This window comes from Cygnus olor, unplaced genomic scaffold, assembly GCF_009769625.2.
Source record: "Cygnus olor isolate bCygOlo1 unplaced genomic scaffold, bCygOlo1.pri.v2 scaffold_156_ctg1, whole genome shotgun sequence".
NCBI lineage: Eukaryota > Metazoa > Chordata > Aves > Anseriformes > Anatidae > Cygnus > Cygnus olor.
In genome coordinates this window covers 18,654-39,907 of record NW_024429110.1, presented here as the reverse complement: position 1 = coordinate 39,907, position 21,254 = coordinate 18,654, and the positions used below count along the sequence as shown (strand labels likewise).

General features: G+C 63.0%; 4 protein-coding genes across 7 annotated transcripts; 1 reads left to right on the top strand and 3 right to left on the bottom strand.

Moving 5' to 3' along the window:
• Nucleotides 1-979: 979 nt before the first annotated feature.
• On the bottom strand, nt 980-3,655 carry LOC121063280 (free fatty acid receptor 3-like). The gene has a single exon (XM_040543660.1). It carries the CDS (start codon nt 3,180-3,182, stop codon nt 1,800-1,802), a length of 1,383 nt encoding a protein of 460 aa, XP_040399594.1. The 5' UTR covers nt 3,183-3,655; the 3' UTR covers nt 980-1,799.
• A 1,361-nt stretch (nt 3,656-5,016) lies between these two features.
• LOC121063279 (free fatty acid receptor 3-like) lies at nt 5,017-7,014 on the bottom strand. The gene has a single exon (XM_040543659.1). It carries the CDS (start codon nt 6,609-6,611, stop codon nt 5,445-5,447), a length of 1,167 nt encoding a protein of 388 aa, XP_040399593.1. The 5' UTR covers nt 6,612-7,014; the 3' UTR covers nt 5,017-5,444.
• An 80-nt stretch (nt 7,015-7,094) lies between these two features.
• On the bottom strand, nt 7,095-12,903 carry CD22 (CD22 molecule). The gene is made up of 13 exons (XM_040543657.1): nt 12,709-12,903; nt 12,105-12,524; nt 11,710-12,027; nt 11,127-11,387; nt 10,543-10,797; nt 9,772-10,035; nt 9,157-9,423; nt 8,639-8,902; nt 8,434-8,533; nt 8,235-8,310; nt 8,044-8,141; nt 7,864-7,921; nt 7,095-7,743 (listed from the first exon to the last, which is right to left on the bottom strand). The coding sequence occupies exons 1-13, from the start codon at nt 12,806-12,808 to the stop codon at nt 7,561-7,563; spliced, it is 2,664 nt and encodes an 887-aa protein (XP_040399591.1). The 5' UTR covers nt 12,809-12,903; the 3' UTR covers nt 7,095-7,560.
• Nucleotides 12,867-21,225, top strand: ATP4A (ATPase H+/K+ transporting subunit alpha). Of its 4 annotated transcripts, XM_040543656.1 has the most exons (22): nt 12,867-13,572; nt 14,377-14,484; nt 14,765-14,824; nt 15,054-15,257; nt 15,695-15,808; nt 15,897-16,239; nt 16,311-16,579; nt 16,900-17,098; nt 17,172-17,281; nt 17,392-17,526; nt 17,617-17,797; nt 18,254-18,423; nt 18,690-18,826; nt 18,906-19,056; nt 19,243-19,411; nt 19,492-19,646; nt 19,726-19,849; nt 19,953-20,098; nt 20,526-20,659; nt 20,749-20,850; nt 20,930-21,021; nt 21,117-21,225. In XM_040543656.1, exons 2-22 carry the CDS (start codon nt 14,464-14,466, stop codon nt 21,143-21,145), a joined length of 3,045 nt encoding a protein of 1,014 aa, XP_040399590.1. In that variant the 5' UTR covers nt 12,867-13,572; nt 14,377-14,463; the 3' UTR covers nt 21,146-21,225. The 4 variants fall into 4 exon arrangements, with proteins under 4 accessions (XP_040399590.1, XP_040399589.1, XP_040399588.1 ...); XM_040543655.1 differs by having other exon boundaries at nt 17,392-17,797; XM_040543654.1 differs by having other exon boundaries at nt 17,392-17,797; nt 20,749-21,021; nt 21,117-21,208.
• The last annotated feature ends 29 nt before the right edge of the window (nt 21,226-21,254 follow it).

Below are 21,254 nucleotides of genomic sequence, written 5' to 3'. Positions count from 1 at the left end.
TTACGCAACTCCACTCTGCACCTTCTCTCTTTCCAAACAACGCTAAACATAACCCTAACTGGAACACTGAGCCGAACCCTAAGTAGGACCCTAGACAACACGTACGGCGCCACTTTCTCCAATCAAAAAGTGCTCCCAACAGAATCCTCTCGAGGCATCGCAGGGCTCTCTACAGCTTTCTCTGGCGCACTGGAGGCATCCTGTGTTCCTCCACTGTTCTCTGGATCCTCTGCAGTTGTGTAGTACTGGGATTGTTCTAGGATGCTGTAGGGAGCACTGGGGTCACTGGAGAGGCCCTGAGAGGGTCTCTAGACAATGCTAGAGGGTTCTTGGAAGGTACTGGGGTCTCTAGACAGTACTCGGAGTGTACTGGTAGCTTTACACAGCACTCTAGTGTCATCTAGTGCACTCTAGAGGTCTTTCAGGTCCCAAAATGCTCTCTTGAACACCATAGAGGCCTCCCAGTGTACCCTAGATGCTTCTGGAAGGCTCTAGACAGCAGCAGGAAGGTACTGAGATGTTACCAACAAGCATGGAGGGATAAATAACAGCAATATGGACATTTAAATAACAGATAATATCAAACATTACTATTTCCATGCACTTCTATTGCCTTTCTGTTAGTGTGTTGAGTGTCACCCCATCCCCCCCCCCCCCCCCAGAGCTGCCCAATACCCCCCAAATCCTCCCAGTGCCCCCCATAAAACACACACTGCCCCTACAACCCCCTCAGAACCCATCCGGACACAAATGTACCCCAGACTCCTGAATGTTCTTGCACAGTCCCTCAGGACCACCCAGAGCTCCCCAAGACCCTCATGAATGGAGAACAAATAGGGCTGCTGGGGGGGGGGGGGTGTCACAGGGGTTTTGGGGGGGGGGGGGAGGGAGACACAGTAGGGGGCTTCTAGAGGGGGACAGAGACATTCTGGGGGGTTGGACGCTCTGGATCTGGGAGGGAGGAACTTAAGGGTTTTTTTATTTTTTTTATTTGGGGGGGTGGGGGGGAGAAGGTCTGTGATGGAGCCAAAGCCTCAGATTTCAGTTATTTCTCCACATTTATTCTCCCTGCAGGTAAGCTATTGTTGTTCTGTCCTGCATCCTGACCCCTCCAAGTACTCAGCAAGGGGGCGGGGGGGGCGGGGTGCAGACAGTGCAGAACCCACAGGAAGTGCCGTTGCCATCTGCTCCTACAGCAGTGGGCTGGTGGCCACCAGAACCACCTCCGTGGGGCCCGGCGTGTGGCTCTGCAGCCAGTCCAGCAGTTCCAGATTCCTTGCTCGGTGCGCAGAGAGTGGGGTGGTGGGGATGGTGTGGGCCACAAGGGACAGAGGCCCGCAATCCACAGAGGTCAGAGATCAAGATGTCCACATGGATCCTTGTAGCCCTCCGACCCACAGAGGCCTTGGCCTCATGGCACCAAAGAGGCCTCGGTCCCGTGGAGATCACAGACCTGTAGAAACCATCAACTTCAAACTCATCAGCGTGGCCCCAAAGACATTGGAGATATCACTATGACCTGACATTGATTGATGCCATGACTCAGATCCACTGGTCCAAGCTGACTACAACCCCATGGACATTGGAAATATCACCATTTTCCAAAGCCCTTCAAAGTGCAACCCCACCCCACCCCCAAATCCAGACCCCCCACACACACACACTTGCCCTTACCCAATCAAATCCATAGCCCCTATTGTGAGGCCCTTTGTCCGTGCATGCCCGTGTTGTGTCCCCCACCCCACCCCCCTAAAGCATTGTGTCAGCAAGCCACATCCTGGGCAGGGTGTGCTCATTGGTCACTCCCCATAACAACAGACCACCATGGCTCGTAGCTTGTCCCGCACAGCCACCACCACCCCAGCCACAGCCCTCTGTATGGCCGTGGAGGAGAAGTAGAAGATGAAAGGGTCAAGAGCAGCATTGAGACTGGTGAGGAACAAAATATAGGACCTCCATGCTGGGCTCTCATGCAGCACAAAGCCTACCACATGCGAGATGTTGTAGGGTGCAAAGCAAACCCCAAAATTGACCATGGTGGCCACAGCCAAACCCACAGCCCGTTGCTTCTTCTCCAGCGGAATATTAGGCCGGGCAAGGAGAGCCCGCACAAAGTTGATGTAGCAGAAAATGGTAACAGCAAACGGTAGGAGGAAGAGAACAAGAAATAGCTCCAGCCGCAGTGGGAGGACAAAGCTCAGCTGCTCCTTTGAGAAATCATCATAGCACTTGTAGGTACTGTTGCTGTTGGTATCACTGTGGCTGCTAGAAGCAGCAAGATGGTTGGGAACAGCCGTGCTGTGGATGTTGGAGGTCCAGGAGACATCAGCAATGGTGGAGACGCCAGGGACGGTTGTGACATTGTTGGTGAAGACTTTGGAGTTATAGGGCTCGGGGCCACTTGGACTGGAGATCCTGGAGCCATTGGGGATGGAGATGTCACCATTGGAAGTCTTGGAACCATTGACCATGAAGCCATTGGGGTTGTAGATCTTGAAGACCTTGGGGTTGAAGCCGTCAGGGCTGGAGATTCCAGAGCTACTTGGGCTGAAGCCAGTAGAGATGGGGCCATCAGAGCTGGAGATTCTAGGGCCACTGGGATTAAAGCTGTTGGGGTTGAAGCCATCAGGGTTGGACATCCCATAGCCACCAGGCTTGAACCCATTGACCATGGAGCCATCTGGTCTAAAGCCCCGAGACCCGTTGTCCACAAAGCTACCAGGCTTCAAGACCGTGGACTGTCTACTACCATCACCATGATACTGTGCCACAAAGACAATGGAGCAATGAGAACAGGCCAAAAGCCAGAGGATGGCGCTGGCAGCCATTGTCCGCCCCAGCCTCCGCCTGTTCTTGAACTGGAGGGGGAAGACAACACCAAGATAGCGCTCAACACTGAGTGCTGCCAAGAAGAGACTGCTGAGATAGATGCTGGAGTAGAAGCAGAAGTTGGCCACAGGGCAGAGGACAATCGGTAAGGGCCAGGTCATGTCAGCAGCTGCTTCTGCCATCTTGAAAGGGAGGAAGAGGAGGAGGAGGAGGTCAGCGATGGTCAGGTTGAGCAGGAGGATGTCAGCAGGGTTGACACGGCGGCGTGCCTTGCCCAGGAGGGTAACAAAGGTGAAGATGTTGGCTGGCAAGCCCACAATGAAGGTCAACACATAGGCAATGAGGATCAACATGGTGGCAGGACAGCGCTGCAGAGAGACATAGGCCTGTAAAGGGGATGTGGGGAGGACAGGGTGGGTGGAAAGGGTACACAGTGCTACATGCTGTGACTCATATTTGGGGGGAGATGCAGACAGCTGGGTGGCTTGTCCTACTCCAACCAATGGACCCAGAGGGGACTTGGAGAGGACAGAGGCATCTGGGGGGGGGGGGGGGGGAGGGTCTTGCGCTGCCCCTACTGGTGCACCCTGAGGGGATCCAGGTGTCTAAGCAGCTCTCCTGGCTCCACCACTTCCTCCCACTCCCAGAGGTGACCCAGACACCAGGGTGTCTGGTGCCACCCTGATTTGTTTAACTAATTTCCTGCTCGGCATGGGGTGGTGGTGATGGGGAGGGTGGTGGGGGGAGTGGGGAGGTAGCAGCTGGACATGTGCCTCGGTCCCCTCTGCCAAGCCCCTGAGTCACTTATCAGGGATGGAGTGGGATAAGGACGACCAAAGAGTCTGATCTCTCCCACCCACCCACCCACTCCCACCACCCCCTTGGGACCCAGATGTCGGGGGGGGGGGGAGGGGGAGACCCGTGTCTCCCACACACACTTTAGAGGTGAGGAGGGCTGGACCTGAGCATCCCAAGCACCCTCCAGCCCCACTCCTGCCCCCTCCCCTACACCAGGTTGACTTCCTATGGCAACTGTGTTCCAGTCCCCCCACCCCCCCAGTTTCTTCCAGTTCCTTCCAGTACCTCCCCCCCCCCCCAACTGTGGGGAAACCAGGTGTCTGTCTCCCCCCATGACCTCCCAGGCATCCTTCCCTAGCCTGGGGGAAGAGGACCCAAAACATCCCCCCATCCAGCTGTGTCCCAGTCCCTCAGTCCCTGTCCATCATCCATCCCCTCCCCCCTTCAAACACACACACACACACACACACACACACCCTGCGCCCGCTGTCCGGACCCCATCTTGTGCTCACCTCAGCTCCTGGCACCAATGGGACCCAGGTGTCTGGGTGCCTCCTGTTACAGCCAAGGGCACTCCCAGGGGAGGGGCCACGGTCTGGGGTGGAAGGGGGGGGGGGGGGGGTCCCCCTGATGGGTGCTTGCCTCTTCTGGGAGCCTCTGGGATGGAGGACACGTCCTGGGGGGCACCTGGATGCTGGGGTCCCTGGGATGCCTGTGTCTGCCTGGGGTGTGTGTATGTCTGGGGAGCAGAGGGGGAAATCCCAGACCGATGGGTTCCCAGGACGTCTGTGTCCCCCGGGGTTTGGGGGGGGGGGGGAGGGAAGTGGCTTTGAACGACGTTGAGGAAGTTTGAAGTTTCCTGACCACAGACAGAAGCCACGTTCATGGGCACACGTCCGCAGAGGAACCAGCAGAAGGGGGGGGTGAGGGAGAAGCTGGGGGGGAGGGGAGGGCTCCATTTCCACTGGGTGCCCCCAGTCGCCCCCCTGGTGCCTTTCCCATCTCCCCCCGCCTCATTCCACAGCATCCCAGGGCCCACTGGTGGCCTCATCACCAAACTGGCAGACCGGAGGGAGGGTGGGTACGGGAGGGAGGGAAAACATACTGTGGGAAGGGGAGGAGAGAGAGGGTGGGGAAGGGCCTGGGAATAGCCACTGAGCTATTTTTAACCACTGGATGAGGGATGTTTATTTAGCCACAGGGGAGAGAGAGACACCCCCCCCCCCGCCTTCCCTCCCCTTCCCATTGCCACAGCTCGCCTGAGTTAGGGGCCGGCCCAGACGCCTGGGATCATGCCTTGCAGCCAGAGACCCCCACGGTTGGGGGGACGGGGAGGGCTGTTAGGGTTGGGTTGGGTTAGGGTTAGGGTTAGGGTTAGGGTTAGGGTTAGGGTTAGGGTTAGGGTTAGGGTTAGGGTTAGGGTCCTGCCTGGCCATCTGGGACAGCAGCGGGGAAGTCCCCAGGCGCTGCCCTGATAACGGGGAGGGGGCACCTGCCCATCCCAGCCCCAGGGCACGTGGAGAGCCCCCGGAAGCTTCCTGGGAGTGGAGGAAGCACGGAGGAAACCATGGTTCCACACACTCCCCACCCCCCCCAGCCTCCTTTCACCCACTTGGCTCTCCTGGAGCCTGGAGAGGATGCAGGCGCCCAGGTTCCCACCCCATCCCGTACCTTCACCCACTTGGCTCTCCTGGAACCAGGAGAGGACTCAGGCATCCGTGCCCCTTCCACCACACACACAACCCCCCACAGCCCTGAACCCTGGGGGGGGGGAGGGGGTGAAGGCAAGGGAAGGGGGAAGGGTGGAAGGGGCTGACTCAACCCAGGTCACAGAGCCCAGCCCAAGGATCCGCAGCCACCCCAGAAGCTCCAGCCTGGCTTTGCTCCTTGTCTCCCCCAAGACCATCCCCAGATGTCTGGGGACCCCCATGGCTGCCCCAAGCCTCCAAAGCCCTGCCTTGGGGCTCTCTTAGGCCTGAAGCCTGCTGAGATGCCTCCAGCTCAGTGCCACCGACCCCCAGACACGCCAACAAGCCCAACGCCTCGCCTCCAGACCCCCCAGCCATATCCCCACTTCTCTCAGAGGGTGCCCGGCACCTGGCCCGGAGCCAACCGAGCCCCATCGCATCCCAGACTTGCCGGAGGCCCCGTCGCAGGGCAGCAGAGGAGAAGCAGAAGATGAGGGGGTCGAGGCAGGCATTGAGGGTGGTGAGCAGCACGGCGTAGGCCCTCCAGGGCGGGTTCTCCCGCCGCAGGTACCCCACCACGTGAGAGACGTTGAAGGGGGCAAAGCAGAGGACGAAGGCTGCTGTGGTGGCAGCTGCCAGGGCCACCACCCGCCGCTTCCTGCCCAGGGCAGCGGTGGGGAGGGCAGCCACAATGCAGACCAGACGGCTGTAGCAGAAGGCGGTGATGGCCAGGGGCAGGCAGAAGAGCACCAGGAAGATCTCCAGGCGGAGGGCCAGCAAGGTGGCCAGCTGCGGGCCAGCGAAGCGGGTGTAGCAGGCCGTGCCATTGCCCGCTGGGCCAGGCTGAGCCACGTAGACCACGCTGCAGTGGCCCAAGGCAGCTGCCCAGGAGCCAGCAGCAGCCACGGCAGCGTGGGCCACACGCCGGCGCTGGCGGTACTGGACAGGGAAGGCAGCGCTGAGGTAGCGGTCGACACTGAGGGCAGTGAGGGAGAGGGTGGTGAGGTAGATGCTGGTGAAGAAGAGGAAGACAAAGAGCGGGCAGAGGGCCGGTGGCAACTTCCAGGTGGCCTCCCAGGCAGCCTCAGCCATGCGGACAGGCAGGGAGGCCACCAGTGCCAGGTCGGCCACGGTCAGGTTGAGGAGGAGGACATCAGCAGGCAGCAGATGCCGGTGCCGCGCTGCCACCCCCAGGGCCACCAGGGCCACCAGGTTGAGGGGCAGCCCCAGGGTGAAGGCGCTGGCGTAGACCACCAGGCACAGGCGGTGGTTGATGGCAAAGGGGGGGGCGGACATGGCAGCCGGGATCCGGTGGGCCTCGAGATGGGGCAGCCGATGGGGGCCACGATCTGCTCAGGCTCCCTCGGGGTGGCCAATGGCAGTCGGGGTCTATCAGGGTTCAGGGCAGCAGGTCCCTGAGTTGGGGGTGGAGGTCTTAGGAGGGTAGCTGGGGGCTTCCAGGGTAATCTGGGGGGGTGCCAGAAGGTCAGGGGGAGGGGGGGGGGGAACAGGACTCCGGGTTGGGGAGCCCAGGTTGGGAGACAGGGCAAGGGGGGGGCTGTTGAAAAGGAGGAGGAGAATGAACCCTACCGTGGCAGCAGACAGATGGACGGACAGCAGCGGGGAGGGACGGACAAGAATAAATACCCCCATCCCTGCCCTCCAGCACCCAAGGGACCTGGGTTGCCACTCCTCTCCTTCTCCAGCTGCCCTCCCCCCCCCCCCCGCAGCGTGACCACGGGACCAGCCACCATGGCTGGAGAGGGGACACTCAATTAACCCAGAGGAGGAATTTATTGGTGGTGGCAGCTCCCTCAGTGGCTGTGATATGTCCCCAGCATGTCCCCAGCAAGACTGTCCTGGCAAGTGCCCAACAGTAGTGGTGGCCATGGTCCTCGCATTGGTTTTGCATGTGTGTCCCTCCCCCCCCCCCCCCCCCCCCCCCCCGTGGTGACATGTCATGATGGTCGAGGCCATGCCCCTGCAGTGGCCACAGCTCTGGAGTCCCCCATGTCCCCCTGCCCTCAATGTCACCATCTGGCTGTGACTCCCCTTGTGACCACATCTCTGTGGTGGTCATTTGCCCGAGTCCCCACGTCCCCTGTTCCCATGTCCTCTGTGGTGGCCGTTGTCCTGTGTCCCCATATCCCCACTTTGCCTATGTCCCAGTGGATATTTCCTGATGTCCCCACATCACCCTGGTGGCCACCTTCCTTTGTCCTGGTGTCCCCATGTCCCTGAGGGCTCAGTGCCGCAGGGCTGCATATTCAACAGCGTCTCCCATGCCCCCAGCATGTTCCTGGGGTGTCACTGGGGGGGACAGCGCCAGAGCTGCATAGAGCAGTGTCCCGTCCCCGTCCCCATCCCTGTCCCCAGCTCTGCCCCTGGGACCAGAGGGGACGTTCTCATAGTCGGGTCCTTCGGTGGCCTGTGGGGATAGATGGTGGATGTGATGGGGCACAGGGTGTGACATGGAGGTTACCGGGGGTATGAAGGACACTGGGTGCATGGAGGAACACAGGGTGACATGGTGGGGACATAAGGGTACCTTTGCAGCACCATCATTCCTCTTGAGGATGCTGTAGACCACAGTGTCCCCTTGCACCCTGCGTGGGGAAAGAGTGAACAATGGGGCGGGGGGGGGGGGGGGGGGGGTGTGGTGGAATCAGGGATGCCATGATGCCCGTGTCCTGTCCAGAAAGGGCAAGACCGGAGGGGGAAACATTACCTGGGGACAGGTCCAGAGCCAGGAGGGGACACCAGTGATGAGTAACTGATGGTGTCATCAGCAGTGTGGGGTGGCTGTGGGGACGCGGGTGGACGAGGCTGCAGGAGGGACCCAGCTGTGGGTGTGGGCCCTTGGGGACCCAAGGGCCCAAGAGTGACCCAGGTGGCCATGGCCGGGAAGGGGTCTGGTACCTTTTTGTTGCGGAGGAAGAAGGTCCCCGACGGCTCCACAACTGGCTCCTCATCAGCTGCCATCTGCCGCTGCCACCTGCAGGGACACTTGGGTAGCTGGGTCCCCTGGGGTTGACACGGTGGCACCTGGGGGCTCCAGGAGCACCCGGGTAGCCAGGGAGCAGCAGTGACGATTGGACACCTGGGTGCTCAGTCTCACCGGCGGCGGAGGAAGCACCCAAGGGCGCCCAGCAGCAGGAGGCTGCTCAGCCCCACACCGAGGCCCAGGAAGGTCTTTCGCAGGATGGTGGCCCTGGTGTCTACAAGGGAGAGGCAACGGGAAGATGAAGACACCCGCATCCTTCCCTGCCACCCAGGCCAGGAGGGTGTCCCAAAGGCATCCCAAGGGTGTCTGTATCCCTTACAGTAGACTGTGATGGTGACATCAGGGGAGTCGGCAGAGGCGATGGAGTTGGTGGCGCGGCAGCGGTAGCGCCCAGATGCTTGGATGCCCACGGCACGCAGCACCCACAGGTCCTTGGAGGCCCGGCCCAGGGTTCGACCATCACGAAACCACTCAAAGGCATCGGGCAGGGGCTGGGCGGACACGCGGCAGTGCAGGGCCACGCTGGTCATCTCATACACGTCCTCTCCTGGCTCCGGCACAAGCTCCACCGACCGTGGCCCAACTGCACCCAGCATCAGTGCCTGGGGACCCAGCTCCCCGGTGGGGGGCACGGCCACCAGGGTCCCACTGGGGTCATTGGGGTCCCATTGGGTCCCAGGGGGGTGTTGGGGTCCCTCACCCACACCCTGGGGTCCCCTGGGTCACTTTGGAGGTGTCAGGGTCCCTCACCCAGACCCTGGGGTTGCCTGGGTCCCTTTGGGGGATCTTTGGGGGTCCGTCACCCAGACCCTGGTGGGGAGGGGGGTTGTAACTCACAGAGAATGTTGAGGGTGGTGGGGGCGCTGCGGGCAGCCCCTGCGACATTTCGGACCTCACAGATGTAGGTGCCAGTATCGGCAGGCTCAGGACCGGGCAGCAGCAGGTTGGGGCCAGAGGCTGGCAGCCGCTGCCCCCCCTTGAACCAGCTGATGTTGTAGAAGGGGGGCTCGGCCACCCCAGCCTCACAGCGCAGCCGAACTGGGCCTCTCCCAGCCACCAGCTCTCCCCTGGGGCTCTGCCGCACCCAAGCAGCCTGGGGAGGATCTGTAGGGAGAAAAACCAACATTTTTGGGGGGGGGGGGGGGTTGAAACAGTGACTGGGAGATCACAACTGTCCCTTGAGCACTCACAAAATGGCAAGGGGGGGAGAGGGGCAATGAAACCATCATTTAGGGCTGCGGGGTGTGTGTGTGTGGGGGGGGGGTGTCTCAAAACTGCCATGACAGGGCTTGAAACCTTCACGTGGTGTTGAAGAACCCCAAACGCTCATTTTAGGGGCTTGAAACCACCACTGGGGGGCAGAACAGCAACGGGGAGGCACAAAACACGAGGGCACAAAGCCCCACAGGGAGCCCGGTGTTGACTGGGGGGTGTCTCGAAACCACCACTCACACCAGACGATGACAGCAAGGGGCGGGGATTGGGTGGAGCCAGCGACGTTTTGGCCAACGCAGCGGTAGGTGCTGGCGCGGGTGGGCTCGGCGGTGAAGCTGAAGGTGGGGCCGATGGTGTTGGCCTCATGGCGGTCGTTGCGCAGCCATTGGATGGTGGACGGAGGTGGGTGGGCCAGGCCGAGCTCACAGTGCAGAGATACACGGGTCCCCGCCAGCACCGGCAGGGGGGTCAGCACCGTCAGGGTGGCATTCCTGGGCCGGTCTGGTGTGGGGCAGTGGGATTAAGGCAGGGAACCCCAGGGGCATCTAAGCCACCCCTACCATCACCTCAGCCTCCCCATGGCCGTCTAGGCCACCCCTACTATCACCCCAACTACCTCATGGCCATCTAGGCCACCCCTTCCACCACCCTGACTACCTTGTGGCCATCTAGGCCACCCCTACTACCACCCTGACTGCTCCATGGCAATCTACACCACCCCTACTACCACCTAGGATGTCCCGGGGCCATCTAGACCACACCTACTACCACCTTGACTACCTTGTGGCCATCTAGGCCACCCCTACCACCACCATGACTGCTCCACAGCCATCTAGACCACCCCTACTTCCACCCTGACTGCTCCATGGCCGTCTAGGCCACCCCTACTTCCACCCTGCCCACCTCTTGGCCACCCTATGGCCATCTAGGCCACCCCTACCACCACCCTGACTGCCCCGTGGCCATCTAGGCCACCCCCCACCTGTATCACCATCTTGCCTCACTCACAGTAGACCTCAAGGAGAGTTGGGGGGGAATCAGCCGTCCCTATGACATTGGTGGCCTGACAGCGGTAGGAGCCACCGTCCACTTCCCGGACTGGCCACAGACGGAGCTGGGCTGAGCTGTGAGGCAGGATCTGGCCCTCCAGGCTCCAGGCATAGGTGCGGGACGGGGGGTTGGCAGAGTCGCGGCATTTCAGCGTCACTTCCCAGCCCTCATGGACAGGGGACGTTACCTCCACCCGCACATCCCGCGGGGCATCTAGGGACAGCCATATTGGTTGGGGGCAGTGGTAGGATAGCCACGCCCACATGGACAGAAAGGGGAGGAGCGAAGGGGAATTGGCAGGTGGCTCCTGGGACAAGGGGAGGTGAGATGGGCAGGTGTCTTGGAAGGGGTGAAGCCAGCAATGATGGGCAGCGGGACCCCAAAGGATGGGGCTAGAGATGACAGAGCTTCCTCAAGGGGTGGGGCTATGGATGATTGACAGGTTGGTGAAGGGGTGGGTCTAGGGGTCATTGACAGCTGTTGTCCCCCCCCCCATACAATCACCAACACCCCCTCCCATGCCACCACCTTGTCCTACTCACAGTAGACCTCGAGGATGGTGGGATGGGACTCAATCGTTCCCACAATGTTGGTGGCATGGCAGTGGTAGGCACCGCCATCGCGGACCTGGACTGACGGCAGGAGGACCTTGTCCATTCTGGAGGGCAGCATCAGGCCATTCAGGCTCCAGGAATAGGCGAAGGATGGGGGGTTGGCAGAGTCGTGGCAGCTCAGCGTCACCTGCCAGCCCTCGTGGACTGGGGATGTCGGCATCACCTCCACCCGTACATCCCGCGGAGCATCTGGTGGGACCAGTACGGACCAGTATGGAGCAGTACAAGCCCTATGTGCACCCCCAGAACCCTACAGACACCCCCAGAAACCTCCAGAATCCCTCCAGAACACCCTGGAGGGTCCCCACGGGACCTTTGAGGGATCCCCTCAGCCCCCTGTTGATCCCCAGAACATTCATCCCAGGGACCTCTCTTGGCCCACAAAGAGCACATAGAAACACATATCACCACCGACACCCCCCCCACCCCCCACCCCCCCCGTAGCCACCCCAGGACCCCCTAGGGATGCACATACGCACCCCCCCCCCCCCCCCCCCCCCCCAAGTCTCACAGTGGACCTGGAGCTGGCGGGTTGTCTGGGCCACAGTCTTCCCATCAGCCCCCCGCAGGAGGCAGCTGAGGTTGGACTTGTCATGGTACCAGGTGGGGTTGAAGTCCAAGCTGATGCCAGTGGCCGGGGGGAACATAGTGAGGTCTGGAGGGGTCCAGGGTTGCACTTTTGCCCCTGCCACTCTGGAGGCTGGCCCATCCCAGGCAAGGGCGACAGTGTCCTCAGGGCAGGCAGGGGGCACCCAGCACCCCAGGGTGGTTATGCGCCCTTCGGTGAGGTGTTGCGGGTCTGGCCAGAGGCGGGGAGCAGGGGGAGCATCTGCAAGAGGCACCAGTGTAGGGTTGGTTGTAACAATGGGGGCAGAGCGGGGGGCAGAGCGGGCAGCCGGTCCCTACCAGTGACGTTGAGGACAACTTTGTGGAACCAGCGCAGGTCACGGTTGGGGCGGGTGCCGTTGGCCTCCAGCCGCAGTCCGTATTCACCGGCATCTTCCGCTCGGACATGGGACAGGACCAGGCTGCAGTCCCCCTCCCCAGAGGCGGTGTCGGCAGTGGGAGCATGGGGCGACACCGCGACCCCAATCCTGGCCCTGGAGCTGGTGGCACCAGTGCCGGTGCTCACCAGCAGCCCCCCAAGGTAGTCGCGGCGGCCATGGTCATAGACAGGCTTCTGCAGCCAGCGCAGGGCGGGCAGGCGGGTGCCAGGTCCCGCCTGGCACAAGTTGTAGCGGCAGGGGATGAGGACGCAGGAGCCCAGCCCAGCCACCACCTCCTCCGGGCCCGTCACCGGCTTCGGGCAGACGGCTGGGGCAGCACCTGCCAAGGGCAGCAGGGACCCCGGAGCTGGCACCCCGCCTGCGGCACTGCCAGGTGGGGACCCTGTCCACCAGGATCCCCCGGAGCAGTGTGGAACCCCCCTGTCCATCTCCCCCAGGACCCGCCTCCATTTTCGGGGCCCCACTTCCCCGCCAAATGCCCCCATGCCCCCCTCAGTTCCTACCCGGGATGAGGAAGAAGAGGCAGATGAAGAACCGCATGGCTGGGGAGACCAAAGCTGCTGCAGGGTGGGGGAGACCCAGGAGTTTGGGGGACCCAGGCATTTGGGGTGCCCAGTGTCTGCATTTGGCCCCATCCCCACTCCCCGCCCCTTTGGGGCACTGGGGGGGCCCAAGCGTCCGGGTGCCAACGTCCTCCCCCGCTCAAAGGCAGCCGAGCCCACTTCCTTCCCCCTTCTCCAGGGGGCTCGGTTGCTGTCGGGGCTTCCCCATACACACGTGGCTCTAAAGGGAAGGGAGAGGTCTGGGGGCCACCCCCCAGACCCCCCAACCCCAGGGGTCCCAGGGTTCTGGGGGCCACCCCATAGACCCCCCCCAGCCCAAGGGGTCCTGGGGGCCACCCCACAGACCCCACCCCCCAGCCCCAAGGGGACCCAGGGGTCTGGGTGTCACTGGAACCACCTCACAGGCTCCCCTGGTGCCACCCCATAGGCCCCTACCCTAAGTGCCACCCCATAGGCCCCCTGCCCAAAGGGGTCTCCGTGACCCCCACAGCCTCCTGCCATTAACATCCCCCCAGCCTCGCCTTGCAAGGCCTGCTGGGAGCCCAGCTGCTGGGGTTCCCTGGGGAGCCAAGCAGGGCAGCATGGGAGCCCAGATGCTCTCAGTTCCCTTGGGGGGAAGCATGGGGGCAGAGAGGGGCATGACGGGAGCCCACTCCCCCAGGGGCACTTCAGGGGGGTACACCCACACCACCTGGGTCCCCAAAAACCTCTCCAGGACCCCTAAATGTCCCCCACTGCCCCCCTCCCAGAGGCACCAGGAGGAGGCTGATAAGCTATCAGTAATTAACCATTAACAAGCGACAGGTAGGACCCAGCATCCGTCCCTCCCCAGGCTGATAAGAAAGCAACTGATAAGGGGGGGGGGGGGGGGGGGCAGGAGCACCAAGGGCACTCTGAGGGCATCTGGGCTCGGGGGGGGACCCTGGTGTCTGGGAGCCCACCCTGCTGCCCCCCCCCCAAGGGACCCAGGTGTCCCCCAGTGTCCCCCACAAACCCCAGCTTCCTGCTGCCCCTCACCCCAATCCCAACACCAAGGGGACCCCAACCCTAATTTCCAGGGGACCCAGGCTCCCTGCTCCTCAGTGAGGCAGCCCCACATCCCTCTGCCCCCAGGGGATTCAGGGAGGAGCCCCTCAGCGAGCACAGGGGGGACCCAGGCATCGTGGCCCCTGCCCCCACCATCCCTCCAAGGGGACCGGGCACCCAATGCCCCCCCGCTGCAGGAGGGACTCAGGGCGAGGTCACCTTGGGGCGGTTCCCGGGGCTATAAGGGGAGGTCGGGAGCAGACTGGGAGCCACTGGGAGCTGCTGGGAGCTACCAGGAGCCGCCATGGGGAAGGAGGTGAGGGCTGGAGGCGCAGGAGACATGGGGTAAATGGAGATGGAGATGGAGCTAGAGATGGAGATGGGCCGTGGGCTGGAAATGGGCCATGAGAGGGAAGAACGGATGGACAGAGGGCCAGGTGGATGGAGGGACAGACAGCAGGACACCTGGAGGGAGAGGAGGAGGCAAGAGATGAGGGGAGAGATGGCAGTGGGATGCTGTAGGGATGGAGGGACCACCCCCAACCCCAGCCAACCCTCTGACCCCCAATTCCTGACCCCCAGGAGAGCTACGAGCTGGGGCCTCGGGGCCCGCCCCCCCCCAAAGCACCAAAGGGCCGCGGCCGCCGCAAGCAGGAGCGGCTGGAGGACATGAAGAAGGAGATGGATGTGGTATGGGGCACTGGGAGGGAATGGGTACCAGTGGGGGACAATGGTAAGGGACTGGGGAGGGTCAGTGGAGGGCACTGGGAGGTCAACTGGTGGGACTGAGAGGTCAACAAAGGTTATTGGGTCACTGGGAGGGACTGGGAGGGGTCAATGGAGAGGACTGGGTCAAGGGTCAAGAGGGGACTGGGCAGGTCCATAAGGCACTGGTAGAGTCACTGGGCAATACTGGGGGACACCGGAGGACGCGGAGTCCAGAGGTCAGTGCTGAGGCTGGTGCCCCCAGGATGACCACAAGCTTGAACTGCCCGACCTGGAGGCCAAGTACAGCACCAGCATCACCAAGGTGGGCAGCCCCCGATCTATGACCCGTGCCGACCCTAACAACCCCATTAACCCACCTGTCATGTTGACCCCAATCAGCCTCATTGACCCTGCTGACCCCACAACCCTTCAACCCCATTGATCAACCCCGTTGACCACAACAACCCCGTTGACCCCACCAACCCCACAACCCTTAAACCCCACAACCCCCATGGTCCCTGTTGACCTCACAACCATGCTGACCCCCGCAGGGCCTGGTGGGGGCGGTGGCGGCTGAGCGGCTGCTGCGGGATGGCCCCAACGAGCTGCGCCCCCCCCGGGGGACCCCTGAGTGCGTCAAGTTTGGGCGGCAGCTGGCTGGGGGGCTCCAGTGCCTGATGTGGGTGGCAGCGGCCATTTGCCTCATCGCCTACGGCGTGCAGGAGGGGCAGGGCGATCGCGGCAGCGCCGACAACGTAGGCCTCGGGCTGATAGCTGGGGGGGGTGGTGGCAGCTGGTGGGGGGACACCTGGAAGCCAGGGGTCTTTGGGAGAGGGGAACGTGGGTGGCTCCAGGGAGTCCCCAAGTTCCTGGGACCTTCTGGGGGGTACCTGGATGCCTGGGTCCCTTGTGGTGCTGGAGGTGGGGGACACCAGGGACCCTTTGTCGGGGAGAGTATGGGTGCCTGGGGCCCTCCAGAGGTGTGAGGACACCTGGGACCCTTTGGGGAGTTGGGGCACATTGAGGGCAGACGGATACCTGGGTCCATCTTGGCCAGGGAGATGCCCCCACCCCCTTGGTGGGGATACCTGGACACCTGCGTCCTCACCACCTCTATGGAATGGGTTTTGGGAGGGGGATCCCACTGTGGGAGCTGTCGTGTGGCCTGATCCTCTCTCCCTTACCCCCCCAGCTTTACCTCGCCATTGCCCTCATTGCTGTTGTCGTTGTCACTGGCTGCTTTGGCTACTACCAGGAGTTCAAGAGCACCAACATCATTGCCAGCTTCAAGAACCTCGTCCCCCAGGTGAGGGGGGTGTACCCAGGACCTGGGACCCTGAGGCATGCAATGGGACCCTGTCCCTCATCCCACAGGGTCCCTGTGTCACCTGCAGCAAGCCACAGTGATCCGGGAAGGGGACAAGCTGCAGATCAATGCCAACGAGCTGGTGGTTGGGGACCTGGTGGAGATCAAAGGCGGGGACCGAGTGCCTGCAGACATCCGCATCATCTCAGCCCAGGGCTGCAAGGTGGGCCCGGGCACATGGGTCAGCTGGAGGGGAAATGGGCACCAGGATGCCTGGGTACCCTGGGCTGAGCCGTGTCCCCCCCCTTCCCAGGTGGACAACTCATCGCTGACGGGGGAGTCTGAGCCGCAGACGCGGTCACCCGAGTGCACCCATGACTCGCCCCTGGAGACCCGCAACATCGCCTTCTTCTCCACCATGTGCCTGGAAGGTGGGCCAGATGTCACCCAGGCACCTCACGTCCCACCTGGTCCCCATCCTGACACCTGGCTTCCCCTGCAGGGACCGCCACGGGGCTGGTGATCAACACGGGTGACCGGACCATCATTGGGCGCATTGCCAGCCTGGCCTCGGGTGTGGAGAACGAGAAGACGCCCATCGCCATCGAGATCGAGCACTTCGTTGACATCATCGCCGGCCTCGCCATCTTCTTCGGCGCCACCTTCTTCGTGGTGGCCATGGTCATCGGATACCCCTTCCTCCGTGCCATGGTCTTCTTCATGGCCATTGTCGTGGCCTATGTCCCCGAGGGGCTGCTGGCCACTGTCACAGTATGGCTTGGGACATTGTGGGAAGGGCTATAGTGCAGCCTGGGCTGTGGGTGGGTCCCATGGGTGCTACAGGGGACTGGGACTCCCCATGGGTCCTTGGACAACCCATGAGACCCAGGAAGTCCCCATGGGTCCATCACAAAATGTGGGTGCCATATGGGCCCAAGGGGTTTATGTGGGTCTGTGGGTATCAAGTGCCCTTCAGGAGGTCCCTGTGGCTCCAAGGCCACCGCAGGAGCTCCAGAAGGTCCCAAGGATCACACGGGGGCTCGAGCACCTCCAGGGTTCCCCAGAGCCCTGACAGGGTGCCCCTGCACCAGGTTTGCCTCTCACTGACGGCAAAGCGGCTGGCACGGAAGAACTGCGTGGTGAAGAACCTGGAGGCAGTGGAGACGCTGGGCTCCACCTCGGTGATCTGCTCTGACAAGACCGGGACCCTCACCCAGAACCGCATGACGGTGGCACACCTCTGGTTCGACAACCAGATCCACACGGCCGACACCACTGAGGACCAGTCGGGTGAGTCGGGCGCCCACCTCCCCTCCGTCGACCTCTGTGGGGACCCCACGGTGACCCACGTCCCCTCCACCAGGTCAGAGCTTCGACCAGTCATCGGAGACGTGGACGCTGCTGAGCCGCGTCGTCACCCTCTGTAACAGGGCCCAGTTCAAGTCTGGCCAGGAGAACGTCCCCGTGGCTAAGGTGGGGCCATGGTGGGGCCATGGAGGGGCCATGGTGGGGCCATGGTGGGCTTAGTGGGTCCTATGGGCCGGGAACCCCGTAGAGGACCCCACCAAGCCCCGCTCCCGCAGCGCGAGGTCATCGGCGACGCCTCGGAGACGGCGCTGCTGAAATTCGCTGAGGTGACGGTAGGGACGGTGTCGGAGGCACGGGGACGCTTCCCCAAGGTGGCCGAGCTGCCCTTCAACTCCACCAACAAGTTCCAGGTGGGGATCCGGGGCACCAAGGAGCGGGGAGGACAACCTGGGGCGCCAGTCAGGGCGTGGGTCGAGGTGACCAGGAGGGGACCCTTGCAGCTCTCAGTGCACGCGGCGGGGGACCGCCAGCTGCTGGTGCTGAAGGGGGCCCCCGAGCGGGTGCTGGAGCGCTGCAGCACCGTCATGATCAAGGGGCAGGAGCTGCCACTCGACGCCCAGTGGCGGGAGGCCTTCGAGGGGGCCTACGCCGACCTGGGGGGCCGCGGGGAGCGTGTCCTGGGTGAGTGGCACCGGGGGGACGTGGGGGACATAGGGGGCATGGCGGGGTGTGGGGATATGGGGGACATTGTGGGGTATGGGGGGAATTGGGGACATGGGGAGGAATGGGGGGACATGGGGGAATGGGGGACGTAATAGGACTGAGAGAGGAAATAGGGTCATGGGGGGACACGGGGACAAGGGGGGACATGTGGACATAGTGGGACATGGAGGGAATGGGGGACATAATAGGACTGGGGGATGGGGGACATAGTGGGACTATGGGGGACATAGTGGGACATGGGGGACATAGTGGGACTCGGGGGGGGAGTAAGGACATAGGGAGACATGGGGACATAAGGGGACAGGGAGGTAATGGGGGACATAATAGGACTGGGAGGGGGAAATAGGGACATGGGAGGTAATTGGGTCATGCTCCAATGTCCCCGTCTCTGCCATGTCTCTGCCGTGTCCCCAGGGTTCTGCGCGCGCTGGCTGCCCGCAGGGACGGTGGCAGCAGGGACAGACCCCGAGGCGCTGCCGGAGGTGGCCGTGGGCCTCTGCTTCGCTGGGCTGGTGGCCATGATCGACCCCCCGCGGGCCACCGTGCCCCGTGCCGTGCTCAAGTGCCGCACGGCTGGCATCAGGGTGGGACACGGGGACAGCGGGGACGGGAAGGGAATGGAGGGGATGGGGAGGGAAATGAGGACAGGGGAGGACACAGGGGGGACATGGGGGGACATGGAGGGGATGGGGAGGGACATGGAGGGGACATGGGGGGACACGGAAGGGACATGGGGATGGGGACGAGTGAGGAGAAAAAGGGAGGGGGGACACAGGGGACGTGGGGGACATGGGGACAGGGATGTGAGGGCACAGCAGGACCATGACAGCGTCCCCCTTGTCCCCCCCAGGTGATCATGGTGACCGGTGACCACCCCATCACGGCCAAGGCCATCGCTGCTGCCGTGGGCATCATCTCGGAGGGCAGCGAGACCCCCGAGGACGTGGCGGCGCGGCTGCGGGTGCCCCTGGAGCAGGTGGACCCCAGGTGGGACCCGACGTCCCCAGGGTTGGGGGGGTGACGGGGGGGCACCCAGACCGGGGGACCCACTGCCCGGTATCCCCAGGCAGGCGCGGGCACGAGTGGTGACGGGGGCCGAGCTGGCTGGCATGGCCCCGGGTGTCCTCGAGGGGATCCTGCGCGCCCACCCGGAGATGGTCTTTGCCCGGACATCACCGCAGCAGAAGCTTGTCATCGTGGAGAGCTGCCAGCGGCTGGTGGGGACATGGGGGGGCACTGTGGACATGGGGGAACACCAGGGAATAGGGGGACACTGAGGACATGGGGACAACTCGAAGGCTTTGGGGGATCTGGGGACGTTGGGTGGGTTTGGGGGCACTGGGAGGACATTGGGTGCATCCCAGCACCGCCCCTGGCTGGTGTCCCCAAGTCCATGTCCCCAGGGCGCCATCGTGGCGGTGACGGGGGACGGGGTGAACGACTCCCCAGCACTGAAGCGCGCCGACATCGGGGTGGCCATGGGCATCGCCGGCTCTGACGCCGCTAAGAACGCGGCCGACATGATCCTGCTGGATGACAACTTCGCCTCCATTGTCACCGGCGTGGAGCAAGGTGGGACACGGGGAGGGGGACACAAAAATCGGGGGGGGGACGACGGATTTTGAGCTGACCCCGCCACCCCCCCCCCAAAGGCCGCCTGATCTTTGACAATCTGAAGAAGTCCATCGCCTACACGCTGACCAAGAACATCCCCGAGCTGACGCCCTACCTCATCTACATCACAGCCAGCGTGCCGCTGCCGCTGGGCTGCATCACCATCCTCTTCATCGAGCTCTGCACCGACATCGTGAGTGCCCATGTCCCCGGCGTCCCTGCCACCCGGTGTCCCTGACACCCGCCCACCGATGTCCCCAATGTCCCTGCAGTTCCCCTCGGTGTCCCTGGCCTACGAGCGCGCCGAGAGCGACATCATGCACTTGAAGCCGCGCAACCCCCGGCGTGACCGCCTGGTGAACGAGCCCCTGGCCGCCTACTCCTACTTCCAGATTGGTGAGGGGGACGTCCCCGAGCTGGCAGGGGAGCGGCCCAGACCCCCCCAGAGGTAGGGGGGTGGTGTGGGGGGACACAGACAGCATGCCTGCCATCCCTGCAGGCGCCATCCAGTCATTCGCCGGCTTCACCGACTACTTCGTGGCCATGGCGCAGGAGGGCTGGTGGCCGCTGCTCTGCCTGGGACTGCGCGCGCGCTGGGAGGACACGCACGAGCAGGAGCTGCAGGACAGCTACGGGCAGCAGTGGGTGCGTGTGGCCCCCATATGGCCCTATACAGCCCCCATACAGCCCCACATGTCCTCATATGGCCCCTATACAGCCCCCTATGACCACATATAGCCCCTAAATGCCCCCACATGGCCCCCACATGGCCCCTATAGGGCCCCATACAGCCCCACATGTCCTCATATGACCCCTATACAGCCCCATATAGCCCTATATGCCCCCACATGGACCCCATATGGCCCCTATATGGCCCCGTACAGCCCCTGTATAGCTCCATATGGCTCCATACTGCCCCATAGAACCCCCATACAGCCCCTATACAGCCCCTTATGGCTCTATACAGCCCCCATATGGCCCCATACAGCCCCTATATGATCCCTATACAGCCCCATACGCCTCCATACAGCCCCACATGGCCCTATATGGCCTCTATCCGGTCTCCCCACAGACCTTCGAGCAGCGCCGCTACCAGCAGTACACATGCTACACCGTCTTCTTCATCAGCATCGAGATGTGCCAGATCGCCGACGTCCTCATCCGAAAGACCCGGCGCCTCTCCCTACTGCAGCAGGGCCTCTTCCGGTGCCTACGGGGGCTATAGGGGCCCGGCAGCACCCATGGGGGCTATAGGGGCCCTGTCTTACACCCACCGCCCCTCCGTGTCCCGGCAGGAACCACATCCTGGTGATCGCCATCGTCTTCCAGGTGTCCATCGGCTGCTTCCTCTGCTACTGCCCCGGGATGCCCAACATCTTCAACTTCATGCCCATCCGGTGGGGGCCCCCCCCACACGGTATGTTGTGTCCCCCCCCAAAAAAAAACAGGCACACCCTGAGCGCCCCCTCCCCGCAGGTTCCAGTGGTGGTTCGTGCCCATGCCCTTCGGCCTCCTCATCCTCATCTACGACGAGATCCGCAAGCTGGGCGTGCGGCGGCACCCAGGGAGTCAGTTCCCCCCCCCCAGGGGTCCTGTGCCCCACCCGGGGGTCCTGTACCCCTTGGGGTCCCAGGACCTCCCCTCACCCCCTTTTTCCCCCCAGGCTGGTGGGATCGTGAGCTCTACTACTGAGGCTGCCGCCCTGCAAGGGGCAGGGGGGGCATCCATGTCCCCCCCCCAGGACACTTGGACCCCCCCACAACACCGGGACCCCCCCCCAGGACTCCAGGATGCCCCCCTC